The sequence below is a fragment of the Atractosteus spatula genome, chromosome 27 (genome assembly GCF_055471065.1).
Source record: "Atractosteus spatula isolate fAtrSpa1 chromosome 27, fAtrSpa1.hap1, whole genome shotgun sequence".
NCBI classification, from domain to species: domain Eukaryota; kingdom Metazoa; phylum Chordata; class Actinopteri; order Semionotiformes; family Lepisosteidae; genus Atractosteus; species Atractosteus spatula.
This window is the reverse complement of record NC_142732.1, coordinates 1,366,857-1,390,215: the sequence shown is the minus strand read 5'-3', so window position 1 is coordinate 1,390,215 and position 23,359 is coordinate 1,366,857. Positions and strand designations below refer to the sequence as shown.

General features: G+C 44.0%; 3 protein-coding genes across 3 annotated transcripts in view; 2 read left to right on the top strand and 1 right to left on the bottom strand.

The window, feature by feature from the left end:
- Nucleotides 1–9,981, top strand: part of doc2b (double C2-like domains, beta) — a 216,895-nt gene extending 206,914 nt beyond the window's left edge. The window contains exons 17-19 of the mRNA XM_088907213.1: nucleotides 2,345–2,426; nucleotides 3,837–3,933; nucleotides 5,665–9,981. Of these exons, the coding sequence (XP_088763339.1) occupies nucleotides 2,345–2,426; nucleotides 3,837–3,933; nucleotides 5,665–5,801 (316 nt within the window). The 3' untranslated portion in view covers nucleotides 5,802–9,981. The remainder of the gene's footprint in view (nucleotides 1–2,344; nucleotides 2,427–3,836; nucleotides 3,934–5,664) is intronic.
- Nucleotides 9,982–12,414: 2,433 nt separating this feature from the next.
- On the top strand, nucleotides 12,415–18,223 carry LOC148814128 (pinopsin-like). Its single transcript, XM_088907181.1, has 5 exons — nucleotides 12,415–12,835; nucleotides 14,336–14,518; nucleotides 14,950–15,095; nucleotides 15,404–15,643; nucleotides 16,085–18,223. The coding sequence occupies exons 1-5, from the start codon at nucleotides 12,475–12,477 to the stop codon at nucleotides 16,232–16,234; spliced, it is 1,080 nt and encodes a 359-aa protein (XP_088763307.1). The 5' UTR covers nucleotides 12,415–12,474; the 3' UTR covers nucleotides 16,235–18,223.
- LOC148814127 (L-asparaginase) lies at nucleotides 17,857–22,917 on the bottom strand. The gene is made up of 7 exons (XM_088907180.1): nucleotides 22,807–22,917; nucleotides 22,093–22,188; nucleotides 21,625–21,788; nucleotides 20,670–20,753; nucleotides 20,355–20,454; nucleotides 19,560–19,622; nucleotides 17,857–18,048 (listed from the first exon to the last, which is right to left on the bottom strand). The coding sequence occupies exons 1-7, from the start codon at nucleotides 22,915–22,917 to the stop codon at nucleotides 17,857–17,859; spliced, it is 810 nt and encodes a 269-aa protein (XP_088763306.1).
- Between the last annotated feature and the right edge of the window lie 442 nt (nucleotides 22,918–23,359).

The window sequence follows — 23,359 nt, the reverse complement described above, 5'->3', positions numbered from 1 at the left end:
GGAGGCCTGAGGGACCCGTCCTCTAATTGCAGCCTAATCCTCCGACCAAGTGCTGCTAGCACGCACTAAATGATTAATTACGCACAAGAGTCATTAGGAAAAAAAAACAGCTACGTGCAGATGCCTTTCTCCTGTTTCAGCCCAGTAAATGCAATGGGTATTAGGAGCGTGCAATCCTGTTGCTGTGTTACACTTCATGTTCTGTCGGATTTACTGCTAGTGTGTGCTCGGCGACACCAGGACTTTTTATTTCACCGGTATTTTTTTTTTGCTTGTCAGTCTAGAAAAACCGTAAAAGGCATGATGATGAAAGAAATTGTAAGAAATTGTTGTCAGGAGCAGATGGTGAAGATGGTGGCATGAAAGCTTGTGTGTTGTTGTTGGCATTAGGGTGCCTTGGCTGAGTCCAGAGGGTAAAGGACACACCCCAGTGCTCTGATGAACCCCTAAACATCGGCAGTCATTAGAGACACAAGCCACACGTGATCCTGGACATTCACTCTTTGGCATCACCACATCTATTCGTTTTATTCTTTCTGCCACTTTTGTGTCCTTTGCTTAAATACCAGACTGTACAACGCCATATCAGTGCACAAGCACCACACTAGAATGTAGCCAGGAAGCACACAAACAACACATTGTCTAAAGACTGTCCGCAGTTAGTGCTCATTAATGGGTGTTTGCCTTGATAATGCAATGCTTGTGACCCCTCCGGTGCTGGTCAGGACGACGATACTCCCCAACCCATTTTAGAAGGAAGTTATCGGTGCAAGATGAACAAGGGCAGTCTAGATTTCGTAAACCTGTTTTCTAAACAGGCAAGTGCAGTGCAAAACGGTGATGACAAAAATGTTTGTCGTGCACGCCATGTGTGTCGTTTTACAAAAGCACATTGGGCCTGGGGTTGATTCTTCTCAAGCAAAGAGGTCCGCTCATACCCAGAAAGGCTGAAATTTCCTATGGGATTCCTCCAGGTGCTCCAGTTTCCCCCCACAGTTCAAAGACACACTGGCAGGTTGATTGGCTCCTGGTGTGAGTGTGTGTGAGCCCTGGAATGGCAGGGCAGCCCGTCCAGGGCGTTCTCTGCCTTGTGCCCATCGCTTGGCAGGATACGCTCCAGCTCCCCCACGACCCTGAATTGGAAGAAGAGGTCCATAAAACAAAACTAAAAATAAAGCAATAAAGAAGAAAGTGAAAAGTTAAAAGCAGTACGATACAGACATCAGATATATGACCTTGGGTGATGTCACCAGCTCTTGGCTCTCTGCAAATACAGCACCCCCTGTGGGCACCCTGCAGTACTGACAAGCGTCTCCTCCAGTCAGTGCTGCCCCTCCTGCACGGCGCTGTGGTACAGGTGACAAGGTCAAGAGGAGGTGAGCTCAGATTCACCTCCTCATTCTCCCCTGTTGTGGCTCTCTGCTCGTAGCCTTGAGCTGTGAAAAACACACAAGTGGTTGTACAGCTTTTAAAAAAGAAGAAGCTGATGTAGAAATATAGGTTTTCACAGAAAACGAGGAGATGCTATAGGCTGCTGACTCTGTCTTTAGTAAACATGATCCTTCCTGCTTCATTTAGACAATGGGATGCAACCACACACACCAGCACATACAGACTTATTAAAAAGATGAATCTTTCACCTTCATTTTATTCATCTCTGACTCCTGCCTTTTCTTTGTCACCCTTTCTGTTAAAACTGAAAACTTCCTGATCTCTGGAATCACATCTCAGAAACATGACTGCCCCCCCGCTCCAAAACAATACAAGGATTCAGCCCATTTAAACTATCTCGCTGAATGTTGGTTTTAATGAGCTAATTATGAACCAACCCAGACTGCCAGCACAACCCTCTGTAGTCTTACAGTGCCCCCTGCTGCCTGGATGTAATGCACGTCTGTGCATTAGTGTCCTGAAAGAATTTCACACCTCAGAAAGAAGTCAAGAGAATGTATTAAGCATCTCTGCTTGTTTAGTGTTGTTTTGAGTCTTATATGAACTGCTGGGCAGACTTGATTCAAAAGGCTGGTACTTAAATACAACACAGATCATGTCTCTCTAGCTCATGGATCTGCAAGCTTGTTCTGGTGAATCAGCGTGTCTGTAGGTTTTTAACCCAGCTCAGCTCCCTAAACTAAATTGGCCAAAACACTAAACTGGCTAGTTTCTCTTCGCTCATAACAAATTGATGGCTTATTAATTGGCCTCACTAGCCCCAGTTTCCCAAATTTTACTACTCTTCAGGTGCTGCTGCTTTCACCAGACCTAGAAAACCTGCAGACACACCAGACCGCCAGCACACGTACAGCCAGCCTTGCCCTAATCTGCTCTCTGCTGTCCTTCACAGGTACCTGAAGCCTGACGAGAACAAGAAATCAAAGCACAAGACTGCGGTCAAGAAGAAGACTCTAAACCCAGAGTTTAACGAGGTACCACCTTTCTCTGCCATCCTTTTTGTCTGTTTCCCTCTCTCTTACTCTCTTACTTTGTTGCTTAATAGGTTTCAATACACTCATTAATTGGGAGAGACAGATACAGATGAGTGGGGCCATGCAGGAAACACAGCTGTCCACAGTCTAAAGACAAAGTGTGTTTGTTGACAGAATCAAAATCCAAGAATAACCTATTAGCCCAGTTGCGTCCCTGTGTGGCCCGGCGGAGCTCTGAACCAGACAGGGCTCTCCAGTAGCCCAGTTCGGTCCCTGTGTGGCCCGGCGGAGCTCTATGATTAAGAGAGATTTGAGTTGCACCTGTTTTCTGAGATGTTCCCTGATGTGTTGGCAGGCATTGTCTTTGTAACTCATTTTTCTCAAAAATGTAAATAACGTGCACATGCTAAAAGCTTATTTTCTCCCCTTTTAAAACTCAATTTTCTTATTTAGAAAGAGGTTAAAAGGTTTCTGCAGTTGTCTCTCCAACATTTCATTTCTCCTCCAGCCCTGTGTTGCTCCCTGCATGAGGGAACTGTAGACGTGTGACTAATGAAGTAGCAAAGTACTTTTCAGCAGCCTGCGGTAGACATTATTATCGGCGAGACTGGACCTTAACAAAATCTCTCCTCCTGTGTTTTTTCTATTTTTCTCGAAAGCCTTAAGTGAGACAAGGCAAAGTGTTTAGAGCTTTTATGCCACACTAGAAATACAGAATCCCTGGGGATCCCTATGGGTAGTGCTGGGAGCTGTTAGATATGTTTAAGAATAAAATAAAAATCATGTTAATAAAATATATATGAAGACACTGCAGCTTTAGTTAAAGTGAGAAGGAATACCATTTGTAAGGCAAGAGAAATAGACCATATCAGAAATACGCGATTGAGATCTGGATCTGGATTCATGTAATTTATTATCATTATCTAACAGAGGGTTGATCTTGACTGACTAAACTAAATGATGCAAGTAGAGGACAGGTCAAGCCCTGTATACCAGACATCACTGGTTCAAATAAGACCAGAAGAAAAGCTTCTTAGCAAGAGAAGCCCATCTTGTTAATTCCCTTGGCAATAGCTTGTTCCTCTAAGAATGTGTGAGGGAGTGTGGAACAAGCTCCCCAGCTATGTTATTGAAGCCAGTACTCTGATTCCTTCATGCAAAGGCTGGATGAGGTCCTGGGATCAATCACCTACTCACTAGCATATAGGCTGGATGGGTCGAATGGCCTCCTCTCAGTTGTAACCTTTCAAATGTTCTTATATTTATGTATCTATATATCTCCATCATTGATTTATGTTTCCTTAGACTGTGGAAATCACAGAAAACAAAGGAAAAATAAATTCTGAGAAGCCTACAGGTTCTGTAAGGGAGTGTCTTAAATAGCTCATAGTTGTTCATTTTATGTTGAAGGAATTCTTCTATGATATCAAGCATGCTGACCTCACCAAGAAGACATTGGAGGTGACTGTATGGGATTATGACATTGGAAAGTCCAATGACTTCATAGGTGAGTCCTCCTGTCTTGTTAAACACCACACTGTGAAGTGACAGAACCTGTCTCTCCAAACCCCTGACTGACTGACTGAGCTTTCATTTGGATGTCAAAGGTTTATGTCATCTGCAGTGCTGCTCATTCTGTTATTTCTACTAAGTATACCTCTTTATTGCAGTCTCTGATTTCACTGTAAAACATAAAGGCAGGACAGGTGGATGTTCCATTACTTTAGGCCATAAGATTCTTTTTGAAGTTATTATTGGTCTGCTCACCCAGGTTGGCATAGCCAGTTGTATGTTTTTTCTTGTCTTGGCTCGGAGCAACGAACCACATGACCACAGACAGGGGAGGATGAAGCTGTGCGAACAGACTCCTCGGACCCGCCCACCTTTGAGACACGCCTCTCTTAGTCAGAGGCAGCCCCGCCCCGTGCAGCAGGGTCAGTGCTGATTGGACGAGAGGCGTGTCTGTCACTGACAGCACCACATGTCCGCAAGCCCACAACAGGGACAACTGGGCTCCATCACTTGAGGAATCATGGTCACAGGCGGCTCTTGACATGGTCCATGCTCAAACCACAAGCCGTACACTTGAATATGACTGACAAGATGTATCCTGTCTAATACTGAGATTAGGCTTTACAGTAGATTTAATACCTCATTCAGCTCTAGTGGTTTCCTTTCTATACAGTTTCTGTCTGACTCCATAGACACCAGGCCTTTGATATGGTTCCTGTATACAACACCCTGCGATCTCTCTGGGATTCCTTAGGGAGCACTTTCAGATGTCAGGACTCCATCTGGCCATTTCCAGGCTGCTGATAATCCAGTCCCAGTCCGCAGCCTGTGGTAGCAGTGACCCCTGCAAACAGGTGGAAAGGACAATTCACTGTGTTTCCTTTGACAATGAAATCCATTACCAGCCCTTTCACTAACGACACCTGATGTTAGCCCTCTGCGAAGGTCTGCAGATGGTACACTGTCTCACCTGGTGCCAAGCTGTCAGGAAAGAGTAAACTTGATTAAAAAACCTGAAACAGCTAATCAGAGGGATTTGATTCGGTAGAGCTACTACATTTTGAGCTCAGTGACTTTAACCCATTCTATCCTGAAAATGACAAAAAAATGGAGCAGTTTTATTTTCTAACTAGGGACTGTTTCTTTTTTTTCTGTTTAGTCTTCTTGGATTCAGAATTCATTACATGTGGCTCAGGCTTGAAGGAGGACCAGGCATCCTCGTTCCCATAACTGTTGTGAACAGAATGAGGGTGTGGCTACGTGCTGTTCCACACCATCCTGTTTTCAAAAGGGATTGGAGTGACTTTTCAGTGTTGTGCTTTAACCCTTTTGGTTTACTATAAACATCTCCAAAAATCCAAAACATTGCTGCAAAGTCCAAAAACATTTTCCCTTTCCTGAAACTGATCATCAGTTTGCAAAGAACTGGTACACTGAGCACAATCATAGTGCACACTGAGCACAAACAAATAACCTGAAGACCATGAGCTCAGACTTCAGATAGATTCCACTTCTGCTAAGCCCTTGAACAAGATACTTTATGGAAAATTGCTATTAACTGTATAATGTAGAACCTAATTTTAGAAGCAAAGATGGGTAATTATGATCTTTTTAAGCTGCTTTGAAAAAATATGCCTGAAAAATAAAATCATAATTTCTTTTTTAAACCATGGTAATAACCCACCTTGTTCTGAATAATTACGCCTCAACCCTCATTGTTCTGTAGGCGGAGTGTCTCTGGGAATCAATGCCAACGGCGAGAGACTGAAGCACTGGTTCGACTGCCTCAAAAACAAGGACAAGAAAATTGAGCGCTGGCACACACTGACCAATGAACTACCCGGCTCGATGTTCAGCGACTGAGGCCCCGCCCACAGCAGGAAGCCCCCCCCACTCGCCAGGGGGCGTGGTCAGTTCTGGCTGCCTCCAGCGCCCCTGCAGTTTGCTGGCTGCTCCTTGCTTCAGCTGTGTTCTCCCTCCAGGCCCCCTGGTACCCAGCCATCCTCCTCCTTATTTCTAATGCCATGAGATCATGTAGTGGGACCCTTCTGATTTCCAGTCATCCTATCAATCCTGGCACCAGTGTCACACGTGGCCCGTTTTGTAAAGAAACCTTTGTCTCTTTCAGGGAAAAACCACAAGCTGCCACACATGGATGGAAAGAAGTAATCTGTTGTGCCTGTCGTTATTAATTAATTAGGAACCCAGGTTATAATACAGTGCAGGTATTTTCCAAAGAAAGTTCTTTTTTGATTAAATAAAAACAAAAACTTTAGGATCAATGCTTCTTGCCCAAATCCAAAGCCACTTTTTAATGTACTATATACATCCACTCAAGAACCTAACGTTGTCACTCAGATAAAATAACAGGTTTTATAAATGTAGTCTAAATAAAGTGTTTTTTCATGGTTGCTAACGTCCAGCACGATGCATGAGCATGAAGCAAGCTAAGCTCATTAAGCCCTTTGTTTTATTAGTTCCCAGTTACAGGCACAGAAAAACACTTCATTTCGGGTCCTATACGCACCAAAGCAGTTGCCTGAAGTGATTCAGTCCTCTACAGAGGTTATGATTTTGAGTGCAGGGCCATGATTAAGCCTTGGTTCACATGGGATGCACACCCTAGTTTTAGTTATTTCATTCATGCACAAGCACTGTAAATCTCTCTTTGCAAGTATCTTCCTCACATGTTCAGGGTCTGTGACACTGTGCTCACTCTCAGCAAGAAGCTCAGTCTGTAACTATAGTTAATTCAGAAACCTGGCGTAGAGAGGACAGTGACCTCTGTGGATTAAAATATGGTGTCTTAAAGCACCTTAAACATTAATTGCAGTGTCACTGACATTGCATTTCCATTTAGGATCCTTTGAATCATTTTCCTCCATAACCCCAATGTACTGATTTCCCTAAATGTGGCAATCAACATACTAAACTTGACACACTCAACCACAGGAATAATGTTAAATAACTAGTAGGGATTTTACTACTAAATCAATGTTTGAGTTGTTCTCAATGGTATGAAAATAATGGACTATTTACAAAGTATACATCAATAACAAAGATATCAATACGGTAGCTTTAATGGACTGTTTGCTCTTAAATAAGTAAAATGGATTAAGCATTTTAAAAACTATAGCAAATATACAGTACACTTAAACACTGCAAACGATTGTAATGTATTGTCTAGGAGCAGAAATAACTTAATAACCCAAAAATAGCTAAAGAGAAAAACCAATATATATGTAAGAAATTTCTGAAACACTTGGTGAATTCCACAGTGCTTTTTATGGTCAACAAGGTAAGGTCTGGAGTCTCAGGTGGTTGAGGGATTTATTCCTAAAACATTCATTGCTTCACTTTTTTTATCATGATGAAGTGTTGAATGTGAAACAGCTCATGGCCAGCCAGACATCTTGAGCTGATGGCCAGTTGGGCTCTGGCCTGCGATATTTGTGCATGGACAGAGGGTGTACCACCATAGGGCTATAGTGGGGTTTGGCCAGGAAGCTTCTCAGTCAGCCTGACTGGGCAGGGTGAACTCCTTCTCTTTTGAAGTTGTAGTGGAAAGAGAAGGATCTGACCAGTTAACATGTACTGGAGGGCACGTGTGAGCACGCCTTCCTATCTCTTCACAACATGCAGACACACAGAACGTCAGGAAGGCCACAAAAAAGACGCTGGGTCACAAAGGGTCATCTGTCTCATCAGGGTTCTGTTGTTCTGTAGTTCTGTAATCCCACTGTGCTCTCCATTCCAGAAACAGACACAGGACAGCTATTCAAACCCAACCAGCACGTTTTTGAAAAATAGCAGAGACAAATCTCTGTGAACCTGGGGAGGACATGCAAACTTGAATCAAACCTGGGATCCTAATAAAGGTAGTGCCCTAATGCTCTCAGTCTGTTGGTCTGAGTAGCGGTTCTAAACTGGAGTGTTAAAGCATGAGGGCAGCTGATTCTGAATGTTCTTTTTAATATTGAGCTACATATATGTGTTAAATTACAAAACACAGGTAAACTCCAGGCCTTAATTTCGCCACTTTTAAAAGCTCACTGCCCTGCTGTGGGTCTTACAGTCTTACTTGAAAAGATCATATAACAAGGTAGAGTTCAATGATTTTTTTAAAATTTTGCTGTTTTTGTTCTGTATCGTTGTTCTTCGTGTTTCACTCCCAGTGAGTTCATTTCCTCCTCCACCTCATTTCCAAACATGAAGGAGTGCACCAAAAACTGCTTTTATTGTACATTGGTCAGATATAGCACGTGTGCACTCAGCATTTGACACATCCTTGACACAAACATCATCACAGCACAGTCAAACAAAGGCAAGCAAACTAAAAAAGAACAGAGTATCTCAATTAAAGTCAGAGAAAGCAGGAAAAGTCATGTCCCCATTCTTCCTCATCATCCCAAGGCACTGAAAGTCAGTTTAGCCTTCTGAACTCATAGCTGTGCCTCAGTAAAGTTTTACTCAAAGACTGAAGCCTGTTTTTAGTTTGTTCCAGTGCTATTGCTCCGCAAACTCTTTTTACAGTCAGCAGCCCCAGGAAGATCGCCTCTTTCTCTCAGGCGGAACGAGCTGCGCTGATCTGGGTTTGATGGGCTGGGTCTGGGAGTCTGGGCCGAGTGTGAGGTTAAAGTACAGTGAAGTGTGACAGACGTCCCTGTTTATTTGTCATGCCATCGCCCTCTCCTGCCCCTGAAGGGAGCTGTGGACTTCTCTGATGATTGACACTCCCGCACCACGGGCTGAGAGACTGTCACAGTCACTGGATCGTGAGGCGGTGTTTGCACTCCTTTGCCACGTTTTGAAAACCACTGTTTGTCAGCTCCAGTTTAGGGCAGTCTAGGGGGAGGTTTGGTCCATCACAAAGCATGCTGTTCCCTCAGCACCTTTCTGCTCATAATTCTCACCCAAAATGAATAATTCTAAAATCTGGACATGGAGATCCTTGTCCCTTAGCTGCAAAGACTTTGTTTTAGATTATTATTTTATTTACCAAATAAATTTAATTAAAAGAAGAAAATGCTTGAAATTTTCTGGGTCTCTTGGGCTCAAGGCCCAAAGCCAGCTGTGCCAATTGGTCCTGTGGCCTGTGCTATGAACCAGACAGGTGTTCAGTCCAACCGGCAACTCACTGTTCACTCAGGAGCCCTGAAACATCTGTCACATGTTGGGGCTCCCGAGTGGCTGAACACGTAGAGAGCTGATTGAGCTCTTCAAGCTAGACGCCACGTGTTCGAGCCATGGCACTATGCCACTGTGACCTGGACTCTCCAGGTGACAGCACATAATTGGCAAAACAATTTCATGACCAGGCATTCTGAAAAACAGTCAATCCTGCAAGTTTCTGGGAGGCTGCAGGCTTGCATTGACATCGGTGTTGGACTGCTTCTCCTCCGGTCACCCCCAGATCTCCTTAGAGGGCTAACTCCTAAAAACTGTCAACGTGTCCGATGACGAATGGCCCTGCAGGTGGGCGTGTCAGAGGAGCACATCCCAAGTGTCTCCTCCGGTCCTGTGTGGGTACAGATGTCTTAAAACACTTGGCAAACCTAGAGCGAACACCAAATCTGCACTGGTTCCCACTCCGTCTGCTTGCAGCAGTAAGGCAGGCTGTGGCTGAATCAAAGCAGGAGATGTTGGAGGAACTGCCCGGCCTGGAGCTGGAAAACTGTCCCCTTGCCCAGCCACGGAACTGCAGGAGGTGCTTCAGTCAGACCAGCTAGCCAAGCCAAGGTTACGCCCTCTGCCAATATTGTGAAATTCTTTTGGAATCTGTTTGCCTTTGTACCTGACTTCTATATTCCGAAAATGCATGCAGATGTATCGGTTTGTCATGCAATGAAACTTTGCTAAATGTTTGATACTGCTGTTTTTTTTCTGTGAAAAAACAAAAATCTTATTCTGGACGCAACGGGAATGTCAGTCTTTTCTTCACAGACGAACCTTTTGTACCTCTGAACGCTATCGCATTGCCTGTCAGGCTGTCGTATTGACTGGAGATGTGACTGCATGTGAAAACTAATGAAAACAAAAACACAAAACACTGTCTGTGTCTTTTTTTTTTTACTACGCAGGCAGTGATATACCAACACGGGGGTTCTAAAAAGAAGAAAGGGACGCGGATCCTTTCATGTAATGATATTAATGAGAAACCTCAGTTTCTGTTAAAATCACACTGGTACAGTGAAAATAGACATCACGTTTTCTGTTCTCCAAGTGTTACTCTAGTCACTGGCTAGGTTTGTCCGAAGGTAACACTGCCGCTTACTGTTCAACAAGGGAACTTCAGTCATTGTCCTGGAGAGCCCTAACCTTGTACGTCAGGGGTCTCAAATTACTTTGTTGGAGGGCCTGATGTCTTCATATTTGAATCCTAGCATGAAATGTCAGGTAAATAATTAACCAAATATTTTTCTTAGATATCCATCCAAGTGGAAACTTATCCCAGCAAGCAACAGGCGCAAAGCTGCAGACACCCTCACTAGCCAAATTGATCACACTTCCACTGTTTTAAAAATGGCTAATTAATCATTACTCTCATAACAGCTGAACCAGCATGAACTACATAAGAATTACAATAGTGGGTGAATTAATTAGAGCACTCCCCATCGCTTCAGCAGTTGTGATTTGGTGGGGAAGTGAGATCAAACCACTTCAAGTGAATGTTCTGGAAGGCCGTCAAAATAGGCAGACAAATGGCTAGTTTTACCAAAAACCTTAACATGTCACTGTGAGGTGGTGAGATCTAGCGTTTGTCAGAGTCGCCTGTTAATTAGAAAAACCTGCAGGATGAGGCACAGCTGGACTGATTGAGTAATTAGCACTGTCTGATCAAAAAGGAGCTGTCAGGATGGGCTCTGAGTGAAACGAGCCTCTCTTCTGGGCTCATTCAGAAGCTTAGAAGATCAGCTGAGGGGAGGAGGGGGAGCAGGAGCTCCAGAGGGTCGTGCTCTTCGGCAGCAGGCTGGGCTGGTGTACAGGCCTGAGAGACTCGGAGCTGGGGATACCTGAGAAAACGCACCTCGGGCTGCACTGGGGGCTGTCGGGTGCTGGCCAGGTGGGCTGTGGGGCAGTTTGCCAGTTTGTCAATGGGGCTGGTGTGCTGCTAGGCAAGGCAATGGGGTCCCTGCTCCCCCACAGTGGAGAGAGGGGCTGAGCCTGTGTCCTACTCCCAGACACTTAACACCAGTGGACAGACTGGTGGTGGGACTGGAGAGGAAACGCCAAGCAGGCTGAGGTATTTAACTGTCCATTATTCTGTTCCATCTGGAAAAACCTGATAAGGTTCATGCTGTACAAATTCTATATTCAATGGCTCTCATACAGTTTTGACACTCTAATCAATTTTTGTTTTATTAGTTTAAAACCAATCATATCAGCTATTTATTTTGCATACTACCATAACTTTTGGAGGTGTTTTGGTCAATATTGCATCTTTGTCCCATTCTTTGTGGAGCTGCAAAGATAAATTTCTCCTGATTAGATTACTCTTACTCTGCCTGCATAATGCAGTATTACTATGGGCCTGTTTTAATGGAGCTGTTTAAGAAGCTCAGCCTTTTTTGCCTTACACTTTTGCAGGGGCTTAGTGCAAGAGGTGGTCTGCTTTTAATCTCCCTGATTAATGCTCTTCAGAGCTGATTAGAGCCACTGGCTCTGCCCTTTAGCCCAGAGCCTTTGAACTTGTCCCTTGACAGTTACTTAGCCTGATAAATCTCCAAATAGCAAGACAGATTTGCATCAATGCTAAAGTGATTGGGGTTTAGCTGCAACAGTGCATATTGTATGTCTATATATTAGCTCTGTATTAATTATGTCCATCAATACTTATTCCCCTGTTCACAGGGCTTATTGCACACAAACACATTTGGCTTATTAGCCCCATTCAAAGTACTTTCAAGTGTTAAATTCCCTTCATAATGTATGTGGAAGTGGTTAATATGGTGGCCAAATTTTGAGGGAAAAAAAGACCTGTCTCAATTATTCTAAATAATATATTTACAAAAAAATAAACCCAAACTGTAGGTAGATAGAAAGGTAGATGCATGCAGAAATAAAATATAATGTTTAAGAGCTACGAAAGCTTGTTACTAATGGAGTTCATTCACAGTTACAGTACAACAACCATGAATAGAGACCATAACTGATCACATTTTCCCTGAATCTACATTTGCAACTGTTCACAACCTTGACCTCATCCCCATGTCTGTCTTGCACACATCACTCACCCATACAATGCCAATGCTTTTAGGGGGATTCTGTGCCCAACGTATGAAGGGAAATATAAGCGCTTTAGAATTAATGCCCTCTAAACTCCTGCTTATGCCAGATCATGCGAGATTGTACTCACACCTAGTTTAGCCACGGACCCCCCCTCCAAAAGGTTTCCACCCATGTGCGGAGGGAGTAGTGAGGTTTCAGGGCATTAATTCCTCCTCCGTATATAAAGGGACCCCTTGCCACGCTTGACAAAGATTGATCGGCATCCCTCATTCTGCCTCCCCCTCCCGCACTCTCTCTGCATCTCACGATGCCCATCCTGGTGAACTCCAGCACGGCCGCTTCCCCTCTTGAGAAGAACAGCACGCCGGGGCCCTTCGATGGCCCCCAGTGGCCTCACCAGGCCCCCCGCAGCACCTACCTCATGGTGGCCGTGCTGATGGGCACGGTTGTGGTGCTGGCCTCCTTCGTCAACGGCCTCGTCATCCTGGTCTCCCTGCGCTACAAGAAGCTGCGCTCCCCTCTCAACTACATCCTGGTCAACTTGGCGGTGGCCGACCTCCTGGTGACCTTCTTTGGGAGCACGGTCAGCTTTTCTAACAACGTCAACGGCTATTTCATCCTGGGCAAGTCTGTGTGCGAGTTCGAAGGCTTCATGGTCTCTCTCACAGGTAGGACTGACGCCCTCCATGACCAGTATTTCCACCGCAAACCAGGGCTGCTGTGGGAGAGAAATGTGAACAAGATTATCTGATACAATATTCAGGACTGGGGCCCTGGGTTCAATTCTCTGGGGTGCTGTCTGTGTGGAGTTTGTATGTTCTCCCCGTGTTCACATGGGTTTCCTCTGGGTGCTCTGGTTTCCTCTCGCAGTCCAAAGGCATGCTGGAGGGTTAACTGGCTTCTAGGAAAACTGGCCTTGGTGTGAGTTTGAGTGATGGCCTGGCACACCATGCAGGGTGTATCCTGCCTTGTGCCCACTGCTTACCAGGATGGGCTTCGACTCCCCTGTGACCAAGTATTGGATATAGCAGGTAGTAAATGCATGGATGGAGTATTCTGAACCTCTTTAATTTACTGAAATGTTCGTGGTCTAATACGGAAGAATGCATCAAAGACAATTGCTTCTGCCAGTACTTACAAGTCCATCTCGAGCATACTCGAACGGCCAAGTCAGAGTATTATTTTTAGCTTTATTCCAAAAGCGTCAAGCACCATGTTGTCACTGAATGCTTTTTGTTCTAGAGAACAGGCTTTACATGAGTCTGAAAATTGTCAATTTTTCAGTGCTTTCCAGCACCAAATTTTGAAACTTTGTTGTTTAAGTTTTAAGAAGATGCAGCAGCAATAGTCTCTAATTTCCTCTATGTTAGGAATTGTAAAGAAACTATAACACTAACAACAGATGACTCGGAGGTGTGAATTAAACAGAATGTACTCGCAAACACATCTTTGCTCACTTCCAACTATACAAGGGTGAGAAAACATCTGTCTTGAAAAGAGCGATAGTTACATTTATTTTTGGAAATATAGCATAAGGAAATTTTGCTATAATCCAAAGGCTTAAAATGTTGTGGTTTATTTGGCAACAGACTCTATTTGAAAATAGAGTCTGTCCAAATACTGTAACGGGCGCTGGTGCAGAGCCTCGTGTAGTGCGTATTTAGGACCCTATACAGACAGTAAGATCCGGAAAAGACTGGAGAAGGTCAACTGGGAAACACAACGGAATGACTGACAGGGGGGCGTGGCACCGGCGAGCAAGTCCTAAACAATCTGGAAGGGGAAACCGGAAGCAGTCCAAAAGTTCATAGCCGGGAGATCCATCCAAACCAAGACAGGAATGGGAACGAGGAATCAGGAACTAGAAAGTTAAAATCATAACGGAGCCGGGCGCTCCAAGCCCCAGACTCAGATGGTCAGAACGCCGGGGAATAAGACCTGCCCTCGGGCTGCCCGCAAGCCTTGTGGTGTCCATCTTCCACTGCTGAGCACAGAGGCACAGGGTTTAAATAATACACACGGAACAAGGGACAGGTGTACGTAATGAAATTAAAATACAAAAAAGGGGTCGAGTGCCCTCTAGAGGAGGGATGACGATCGTGACAAAAACATTCATCCATCTATGCAGATGCATGGAAAATGACTCCAGACTCTTTTTATCATTTCAGGGATTGTAGGACTCTGGTCCCTGGCGATCCTAGCATTTGAACGCTACATTGTCATCTGTAAGCCAATGGGAGACTTCCGCTTCCAACAGAGGCATGCTGTGATTGGCTGTGGGTTCACATGGGTGTGGTCTCTGATTTGGACAGCACCTCCCCTTTTTGGATGGAGCAGCTATGTCCCAGAAGGTATGTACAGAAGTATGAGCATTAGTACTCACCATGGAGTGCAGCACTAGGTATTGGGGTGTTGATTATCACTAGAAAGCAATTTGCCTGTTGGAATACAGAGAGCGAGATCCCTTGCAGTGCTGGTAAGAATGCCACTAGTTTTTATTGTGCCTATAGCATGGCAAGAGGAAGAGGTCTCAGTGGTTCTAACCCTGTTACAGAAGGTGACATCACTCCCTTGAAACCTAAGCAGTGCAGGATTCTCCTGCAGAAGCTGTGGTCTTTGGGCACACCATAGTTTGCTATTGTGCAAGGAGTGGCACTGTGTCTGTTCTGGGCCTGTCATTGACCATGAATCGCAAATCACAGCAGGGGCAGAACCCCTCTCTCTGTTAGTGAATACCAAGTGTAGAACCACAACAGAAAAAAACTGTCTGGTCTCTCTGCAGGGCTTCGGACGTCTTGCGGGCCAAACTGGTACACTGGCGGTTCCAACAACAACTCCTACATCATGATGCTGTTCATCACCTGTTTTATTATGCCTCTAAGCATGATCCTCTTCTCCTACGCCACCCTGCTGATCACCCTCCGAGCTGTGAGTACTGAGCCCTACACCATCACTCGCTCACAATCGGAGCTGTGAGAGCTGGGCCCTACACCAGGGCTCACTCACAATCGGAGCTGTGAGTACTCACCCTTTCCTGCCACTGACCTCTACACCAGTGCTCAATTACACTCGGAGCCATGCAAGTCAGAAAGAGCTGCAGTAATACTCTAGTCGTGTAGAACTGAAAACATGAGTTACTTTCAAAATCTGCAGGCCTGTGGCTCTCCAGGCACATGGGTAAAGCTACTGCGAATCCCAGTCCTTCTCACTCCTGTCATCCTCTGCTCCGTGAACAGGTGGCAGCACAACAAAAGGAGTCGGAGACCACCCAGCGGGCCGAGCGGGAGGTGACCCGCATGGTGATCGCCATGGTGATGGCCTTCCTCATCTGCTGGTTGCCATATGCCACCTTTGCCATGGTCGTGGCCATCGACAAGAACATCGTGATCCAGCCCACGCTGGCGTCCATGCCCTCCTACTTCTCCAAAACTGCCACTGTCTACAACCCCATCATCTACGTCTTCATGAATAAGCAGGTATGGGGCTGTGCCAGGCCAACGTTTACCCACTGTCACCAGTGAGGATGCATTTTGGAGGAAAGCTTGAAATGTTCTCATTCTCCATTTACTAGTACAAAAGACACATAAGTTAAGATTGTTGATAACTGGTAATTCCTAATTATGAGAGTATAAAACAAAGGGCAATGGCGGAATACACCTAAGGATGGACCCCACACACACATTCCCATCAGGGCCAGTTTTCCGAGAAGCCAATTAACGTGCCAGTATGTAAGCAATGCCAACAAAGGGAGCACATGCAAACTCCATGCAGATAGCACCCCAGGTCCTCAGTGCTGAGAGACTGCAATGTTAACTGCTGTGCATCCGTGCTGCCCAGTACCATATATATACATTTATAATACTTAAACACCATGGTTTTTCCTACTTCTAACACTGCTTCTTGCCCTCCTTCATCAGTTTCGAAACTGCATGCTGACGATGATGTGCTGTGGACGCAACCCTTTTGCCACTGAAGAGGACAGCTCAGTCACAGGCACCAGTACGGCTGGCAAGACCGAGATCTCCTCTGTCTCTTCAGGAGGGAGCAGCAAGGTCACCCCTGCTTAACATTCAGAAACTAACCACAATCCCTTTCAAAGGACAGAACTCGGAGTGTGCCGCAGAGCTTAGGCAATTCCCTCATTCATATTTTCTGTAAACTAGTTTAGTTTACAGCTGTCCTACAAGCTGCCTACTCCCGCAACATAACCAGTCCACCCACTTTACTCTTTAACCCTTCTGCAAGAACGTGCCTCCACACACAGACAAGCTCAAGACAAGAACACTGGCCCTGCTGCTTGCTCAAGAGAGTAGTGTCCTGGTTTAAGAACAGTCTGAAAAGGTCTAACAAACTCCATAGTTTGTTACTCATAGTAAAAAAAAATACCAACTTAAAAATGGTTTGGGTTTTTACACAGGTGATGTACATTAGGTTTAACAAATATCTACTGTACGTGCTTCCATTTCTGTGCATCACAATTTATTCACATAAATATAATTCTGACCAAATATCTCTTCCAAATATTTATTAAAAAGCAAAAATACACATTTAACCCAAAAGCCAGAAAAAGCAACCAACATTTTAACGTTATTGTTCTGTTTTCTGTTTTTTTTTTTCAAAACAAGACATACTAATGACTACAGTAAAATGCTCTTGGGATATTTAAAGTTCTATTTTTCTCTTTCTTAGCTTTTAGAATGCTATGAAAAGCTTTGGCTTCTTTACATTTCAGATGCTGTCTCTCAATACTGAGTGACCTGTCGACCGTTTCAGCTAAGGCATGGGTACACGGGCATAGGTACCCCTGGGGAAAATGCCATTTCTTTATCTTAACTGTGACAGGCAAACAGGTCAGCAAATCTCACATGTAATTCTGATGAACTGTGAGCTACGAAACCTGCCAAAGGCAGAACAGAGAGACATTACGCCTTTTAAAATGACTACAAGAGAGCATCTTTAGGGTTGTCCTAATCCTAGACATGGAAGAAGCATCATCCTTTCCCAAATGACTGACAGAATCACCATTTACAGCCAATAAAGATGTCAAAGACAAATGAATAACTCATCATTACCATTGTGCTATATGTCCCCCTGTGTATCCAAAGGAGGAGTGGAGAACATGCTATTCTAAAACCTTAAATGTTTGATTGCTTCATCTGGGATGACATTTTTATCAAAAATGTTATGTAACCTGTTAATTACATAACAGGAACATAGGCCTTTGCCACAGGATTTATTATTTAGCAGTCTGCATATAATTTATTCTGCCAGCTTGGTCGAGGAAAAAATTTTATTTTAATTTTAACCTAGTAATTATGAAAATGTGGTACTGTTATGACCTGGGTTCATAATGACCTGGGCCTCTTTCTCTCCATTCTTCTTATGTCAAGTTGATCACACGGTGATTACTGTGAAAGCTGAATTATAGCAAGCTCTGACAGTACATGCTGAGAGTGGTAGTCATTACCTGGCACAGGTGTTTGTAGAAATTTTAATTTCAGTAAATGCGACAAAAGGAAATTGCTGTTTTGAAAGGAGAGGAGCAAAAGCTTGCATTCGTCCTGCCTCTTATAAAACTCTGCTTTGACATAACCGTGAAGTACTTCTTAAGTGAAAGTTTTAATGTATTCTACATTCGCCACCGCATGGATGGGGATATAAATCTGTAATCGAGTGTGAAAGTCCCGTGTTAAGAGGAGGAGCTAGAGGCCGTTTCTGCCTTGAGGCCATCTTCTTCCAGCTTGAGCCTGGCCGCCTCTGCAGCAGGGTACGCCGCCTCCTTTTCCAGCCGCAGCTTTTCCGCGCTGAGCAGATCCACGATCCCCTGCAGTCCCAGCCGGCGGCCGTCATCAATCGGCCTGTTGTTGAACCGGTCGCGGTGCTGCCGCGTAACCAGGAAAGGAAGGAATAACAGCGCTTGAAATTTAGCACACCCGCTCCTGGCTAATTATAAAGAATCTTCTAATAATGTACAAAAATTGATACATTCAACAAATAAAGCTTAAGAGATATGTACTATGGTAAAAATTAAAAAGCTCAGAACCGAATCGGTTCCAATTTCATAGAGGTGTTTATGTGTCTTCAATCTCCCGGAGAAAAATATGCAAGTATTGCAATATAGCAAATGCAGTGTCCTTGGGAAGTCTTTGACACCATCTTGGCTCAAAACCCAGGCCCTCCGGTGTGGCCTTAAGCCAAGATGGCCGCCTGATACTTGAGAAGAACAGCAGAATTAGACACACCTGGCCTGATTGAGTCTTTAGCACTGAGCAAGGAATGCAATTCCATGTGAGGGTAGCAAAGTGTCAGGATATGCTCTCACTGGAATTAACCACACCTTTGAGTAAACCCAGCTAAGAAGGGGAAGGAGAGAGAGTGAGAGCTCCAGCTGGGTGCTCTGGAGGACTGTGGGATTCAGTGGGCTTAAGGTAGGGTGATGAGGACACAGTGAAACCCATATGAGGTGCATCAAAGGTTCTAGACAGGTGGGATGTGTGGATAACCTATTTGGCAGGTTCAATGGTATAGAATAGCGCTCTAGACTGGGGCAGACTAAGGAGTGGAGCATTGTCACACATAGGAAAGCTGCAGTGTAAATGGCTCAGAAGAACACACTGTTAGTGTAGCAGCAGGGAGGTGGAGTGAGGAAAGAGAGAAGGGGAAAGGACAGCAAAGCTAGCAGCTAGTGGTTGTGGAGAAACAGGTTGAGCCTGGAGAAGAAAGATGAAGAGAATGTAAAGTGGGGTGTCAGAGTAAACACTCCAAGGACCAAAATATCTGTCTGGTGACATTTATCAGTGACTAGTCTGAGCAGTGTCTTGTCAGGTGAAGATGTGTAGCATAAAGCACGTCTGGTAGATGAGTGGATTGTCTAGTGATGTAAAGAGGAAGGAGGTGGAGGTGGAAGAAATACTGTAGGAGTTGTGCTTCTTGGAATAATTGTTTAAGAAAACCTGGCAATACCTGTAGAGGAGAGAGGGATAACGTACAAGAACTAGGATCCAGAATTACCTTTTTATTTTTGTGTATTAATACAGTATTAACTTTTTAAGTTTTAAAGCTGCTTTGAGTCACTTATTACCAGTGGAATAGGTGTTTCTTTGTAGCCTTAAAAAAATCTGCTTTCCATTGCACATACTTACCATTTTCTTCTACATTTAAGAGTAGCAGATTAATGAATAGCAGCTGTGTAATGAATTTTAAATGTGAACAGCATTTTAATTTGCTCACAATTCAAACAAATGCACAGATTAAAAGGCAAAGGTTTTATCATGGTATGTGCAGCAAAAATGTAAAACTTGAAAAAATGCCATTGTGCTGTTCACATTGAAAATGACTGATGGGTTCATCTAGTACTGAACAATTTACAAAGTATTTCAAAACTTTTTCTACCTCTAGGTTTGACCCATTCCTAGTGCAGAAAATAACCATCTCGGGCTGGTTGGTGCAGACAGCCTAAAAGAGGAAAAACAGGAGCTGTTTGTTAGGGTTGTTGGGGGAACGTAAGCAATATTAAGATAGCATACAGTATACTGATTTTTAACAGAAATGTAAATTTTAAAATTGTTATTCTGAAAGTGTCCAAAAAATCTTGAGGAAAAATAGAGAAATGCAGTGAGGACATCACATACTGTAAAGCTCAATGAAAGGCAAGATAAATTATAGCAAGGAACACAATTAATCATAGAATCATATTGACCCTCCAGCATCAAATTGAACATGGTAGTGTAATTTATTACAGTGTACACTTTGTAAGCTCTGTGCAAGGGATCATATTTCTGTGACTGAAATGCAAGTCATCCAAACCTGCCAAAACAGAAATATGGAGAATTTAGTTATTAAATGCATACCTGTGTGAACTACATAAAACACATGGCTGCATTAATCCTTGTGACTTTTGAAAGTTAAAAACCTCAGGAGTCTTTTCAAGCAAACACCTCAAAGTCAAACTTTTTTCCAAGATTTTCTCAAGTTCATTTGTCCTTGTTGTGTCACTTTGCTGTTACTGCATTTGCTCTGTTATATAACTGCTGACATACTCTTACACAAGCTATGTTCCTACAGGTAACCTTTGTAGTGAGAAGCACCATGGGAAAATATATGAAAATATTTCATATATGAAAATATATGAAAAAATATATGAAAAACTGGGGAAAGGACAGAATGACATTCCTAATGTTAACCAACCACATGAAGAGGAGTTCTCCCATCATAGTCTGCGTAGTTGAAGTGCACCCCTGCAGCCTTCCAAACCTCCATCTGCTTGGCATCACCCAGGTATGCAAGGCTACAGAAGAAAACTCCATAAAATCAGAAACCACTTTTTAATAGACAGCCCCTTGAAGCATTTCTTGAAAATATTTGTTCAGTATATTGGGACTTAATGTGAGTTACGTGCTGACCATAAAAAAGGTTAGAACTGTAAGAATGGCTTCAGGTGATAAAAGTCTCTCTAAAATACAACTATTACCTAATCTAATACTTAAACACTATTCAACTCACCAGCACATTTCAGTCCCTAGCTCTGCAGGAGATGTATCTAAGTAGGCCCCCTCAGAAACCATATGTTCCACTACTTCTATACTCCTGCAAAAGGGAAAAAAACAGCTGTTAAGCACAGGTTTCACACATGACAAAATGCTATAAAACAAAGTATAATATAGAAAAATTAGCATTCCAGTACCCAGTCCTCCTTAAATTACTTGATATGGTGAAAGTTCTTGTCTGGTTGGCAATGTACACTGCACTCTACCCGCCACAGTCCAGCAGGTCTTAGAACAGAACACCCTTAAACTGGCAATTTCTAAAGGCTCACTTGATCACTTGAGATTTGATCAGTTTGGTATGATATCTGCTCTAAATAAATCAAGAATGGACAGCTGTGCTCCTGGAATTACAGGGTGCTGGTACCTTCATTTCAGATGATCTTAGAAACTACATAATTGAACAACTAACCTGCTTTATTGCTTAAACCAAACTATTCAGTTTTTCAGAAATTACTGCTTTAATAAGGAGTGACTCATAAAACCAGCAGGTTTGTTGGCCACCCCCGCTCAAAACTGCACGTATAAACCGCACAGAAAGGTCTAGGTTTTCTACAGCAGCGCCTCAAGAACTAAGGAGGCATGAGACTTAGTTGAATTTTGAAATCAATCTTAACCAACTAAGGTTCTTTAATGAGCACTATCTGAGCCTGGGGAAGAATATTTAATCTAACTGGAACAAAGGGTCTTACAGTTTAAAGCGGGCTACCATCTCTTTTCTCAGATTATCAGACCTAAAGGCAGTGATGTTTGTACACATTGCTGTAAGGAGGATAAAAGCTGAGCAGTTTTCTCCTTTACAAAGCTGAAATTTGTTTTCATTTTATGAGTTTCTTCATTTTGTGTGAATCAAAAATAAATGTTCTCATTATTTATAAAGGGTGGTGGAGTTCTGCCCGGTGTGGTGTGCTCACTTGCAGCGAATTGCGTCTCTGAGTGCGGAGTCCTTTGAGTTGTCGGTGCTGTTAATGTTGGCGCCGCTCTTTAACAGGAAGCGGACAGTCTCGATATCCCCTTCGCTAGCGGCCAAGTGGAGGGGTGTCCGTCTGTGACTGTCAACGATGGAGACATCAGCACCCTGACAAAACAAAGAAATAAAACCCTTAAAATGCACACAAAAGGTGCCCACCTCCCCACATTATATATTCATTAAATGTTGCCGTGACTGTTTTACTAAAATCTCCTTAAATGTTTCTCATACATATCCTGACCCGTTCTCAAAGTGTTCAAGCCCAGCTTGTGTTGAAATGTGGAATAAATTCAAGGGGTGTGAGATGTGCCAGATTCTGTTTTTAGAAATTAAATCAGCAAAAATACAAATCACTTCAACGATTTGCGATCAGGGTGTGCAAGAACATAGTTTGGGGTGTGATTTTTATTACCTGCTGCAAGTGTGCTTCCAGAGCTACAATGTCTCCTTGCCTGGCAGAGGTGCACATCACCACAGGGAACAGTAACAGCTGGATGACCTTCAGTTCCTGGGCAAGCAATTAAAAATTGAAATGAAACACTTGAAAATGTCCCCTGAAAGATGGTCACAGCATCACGACCCTGGGAGTACTGGCAGTTCTCATTTCTCCTTCTGTGGGATGTGTCCGAGGCAATCTCTCTGTTCTGTGTTACAAGATTATTTTAATCAATAAAATGTTATCACACGCAAGGAGAACACCCTGGAAGGACCAGTTGTATTGTATTACTTCATATTTATTCATAATACCGGATTTCACGTCTCAAAGACTTTGGGATTTGAAGACTCATTAAAACATTCAGATTGACGAAATTAAATTCGACTCATTAACTGGATTAATAATGAGTGGCCATTGGACAAAGCCAACAACACAAACCCTACCCAAATGCAGGACAGAATTGAACACTTTTAGTATTTTACAGCCCACACAGTGAGTGACCTGGTTAAAAAAAAAAAGAAATCCAGGGTGATTTCTGTACATCACACAAAACGTTAATTTGAAGACGTTCGTGGATAACCACGCTCCGTCGTGTTAAAATGATTATCCCCTTTTACTCCTCGTCGGTATTTTAAAAAACGTCCTGGGTAAGCTCCGGGAGCGGCTCTTTTTTCCCCAGAAGGGCGCCACCTTGGCTCTGTCGTTGATGCCTATCCAGCCCGAGCGGATGGAGGACGCCACGGCGGCCCACAGCCGGTAGGTGGGCTCCGGGACCGCTCTCCTGGACTGCCGGGCCCCCATGGCGGCGCTGCCGGCCGTCGCACAGGCGCCGGAAGACCGGGGGCCTGATCTCAAGAAGACAACGGGCGGGTTCCGCGCTCGGCCTGAGCTCACGACGGCGGGCTGTGTCCTCAGTGCCGCCTGCGCTCTCAGCTCATACTGGTTTTGAAATGCCCGCTCCTGGGAAGGGACCAGTCGGGGGGGCTCGGGGGTAACCGGGGCAACCGGGGTCACCGGGGCAACGGCCGCCACCGCGCGAGCCGTGGGTGCAGAGCTGCTTTACTGCTCGGAAGCCGCCGTGATGAACCGGAGCCTTTTCCTCTAATAATAATAATAATAATAATAGCAGTAACAGAGTGACCATGACAATATAGGTGCCCGTGCCTGGAAATTGCATATGAAATATTACTGATTCCATCCATCCAATTTCAGCACCAGCCCCCGATCCTGTGTCTGCAGGTTA

Coding starts and splice junctions, on each gene's coding strand:
- LOC148814127 (XM_088907180.1), bottom strand. CDS start 22,917: ATGGGGGCCCGGCAGTCCAGGAGAGCGGTCCCGGAGCCCACCTACCGG. Junction 20,455..20,669: donor CTAGGGACTGAAATGTGCTG/GTGAGTTGAATA, acceptor TTTCTTCTGTAG/CCTTGCATACCTGGGTGATG. Junction 18,049..19,559: donor GGAATGGGTCAAACCTAGAG/GTAGAAAAAGTT, acceptor GTTACGCGGCAG/CACCGCGACCGGTTCAACAA.
- LOC148814128 (XM_088907181.1), top strand. CDS start 12,475: ATGCCCATCCTGGTGAACTCCAGCACGGCCGCTTCCCCTCTTGAGAAG. Junction 14,519..14,949: donor GAGCAGCTATGTCCCAGAAG/GTATGTACAGAA, acceptor GTCTCTCTGCAG/GGCTTCGGACGTCTTGCGGG. Junction 15,644..16,084: donor ACGTCTTCATGAATAAGCAG/GTATGGGGCTGT, acceptor CTCCTTCATCAG/TTTCGAAACTGCATGCTGAC.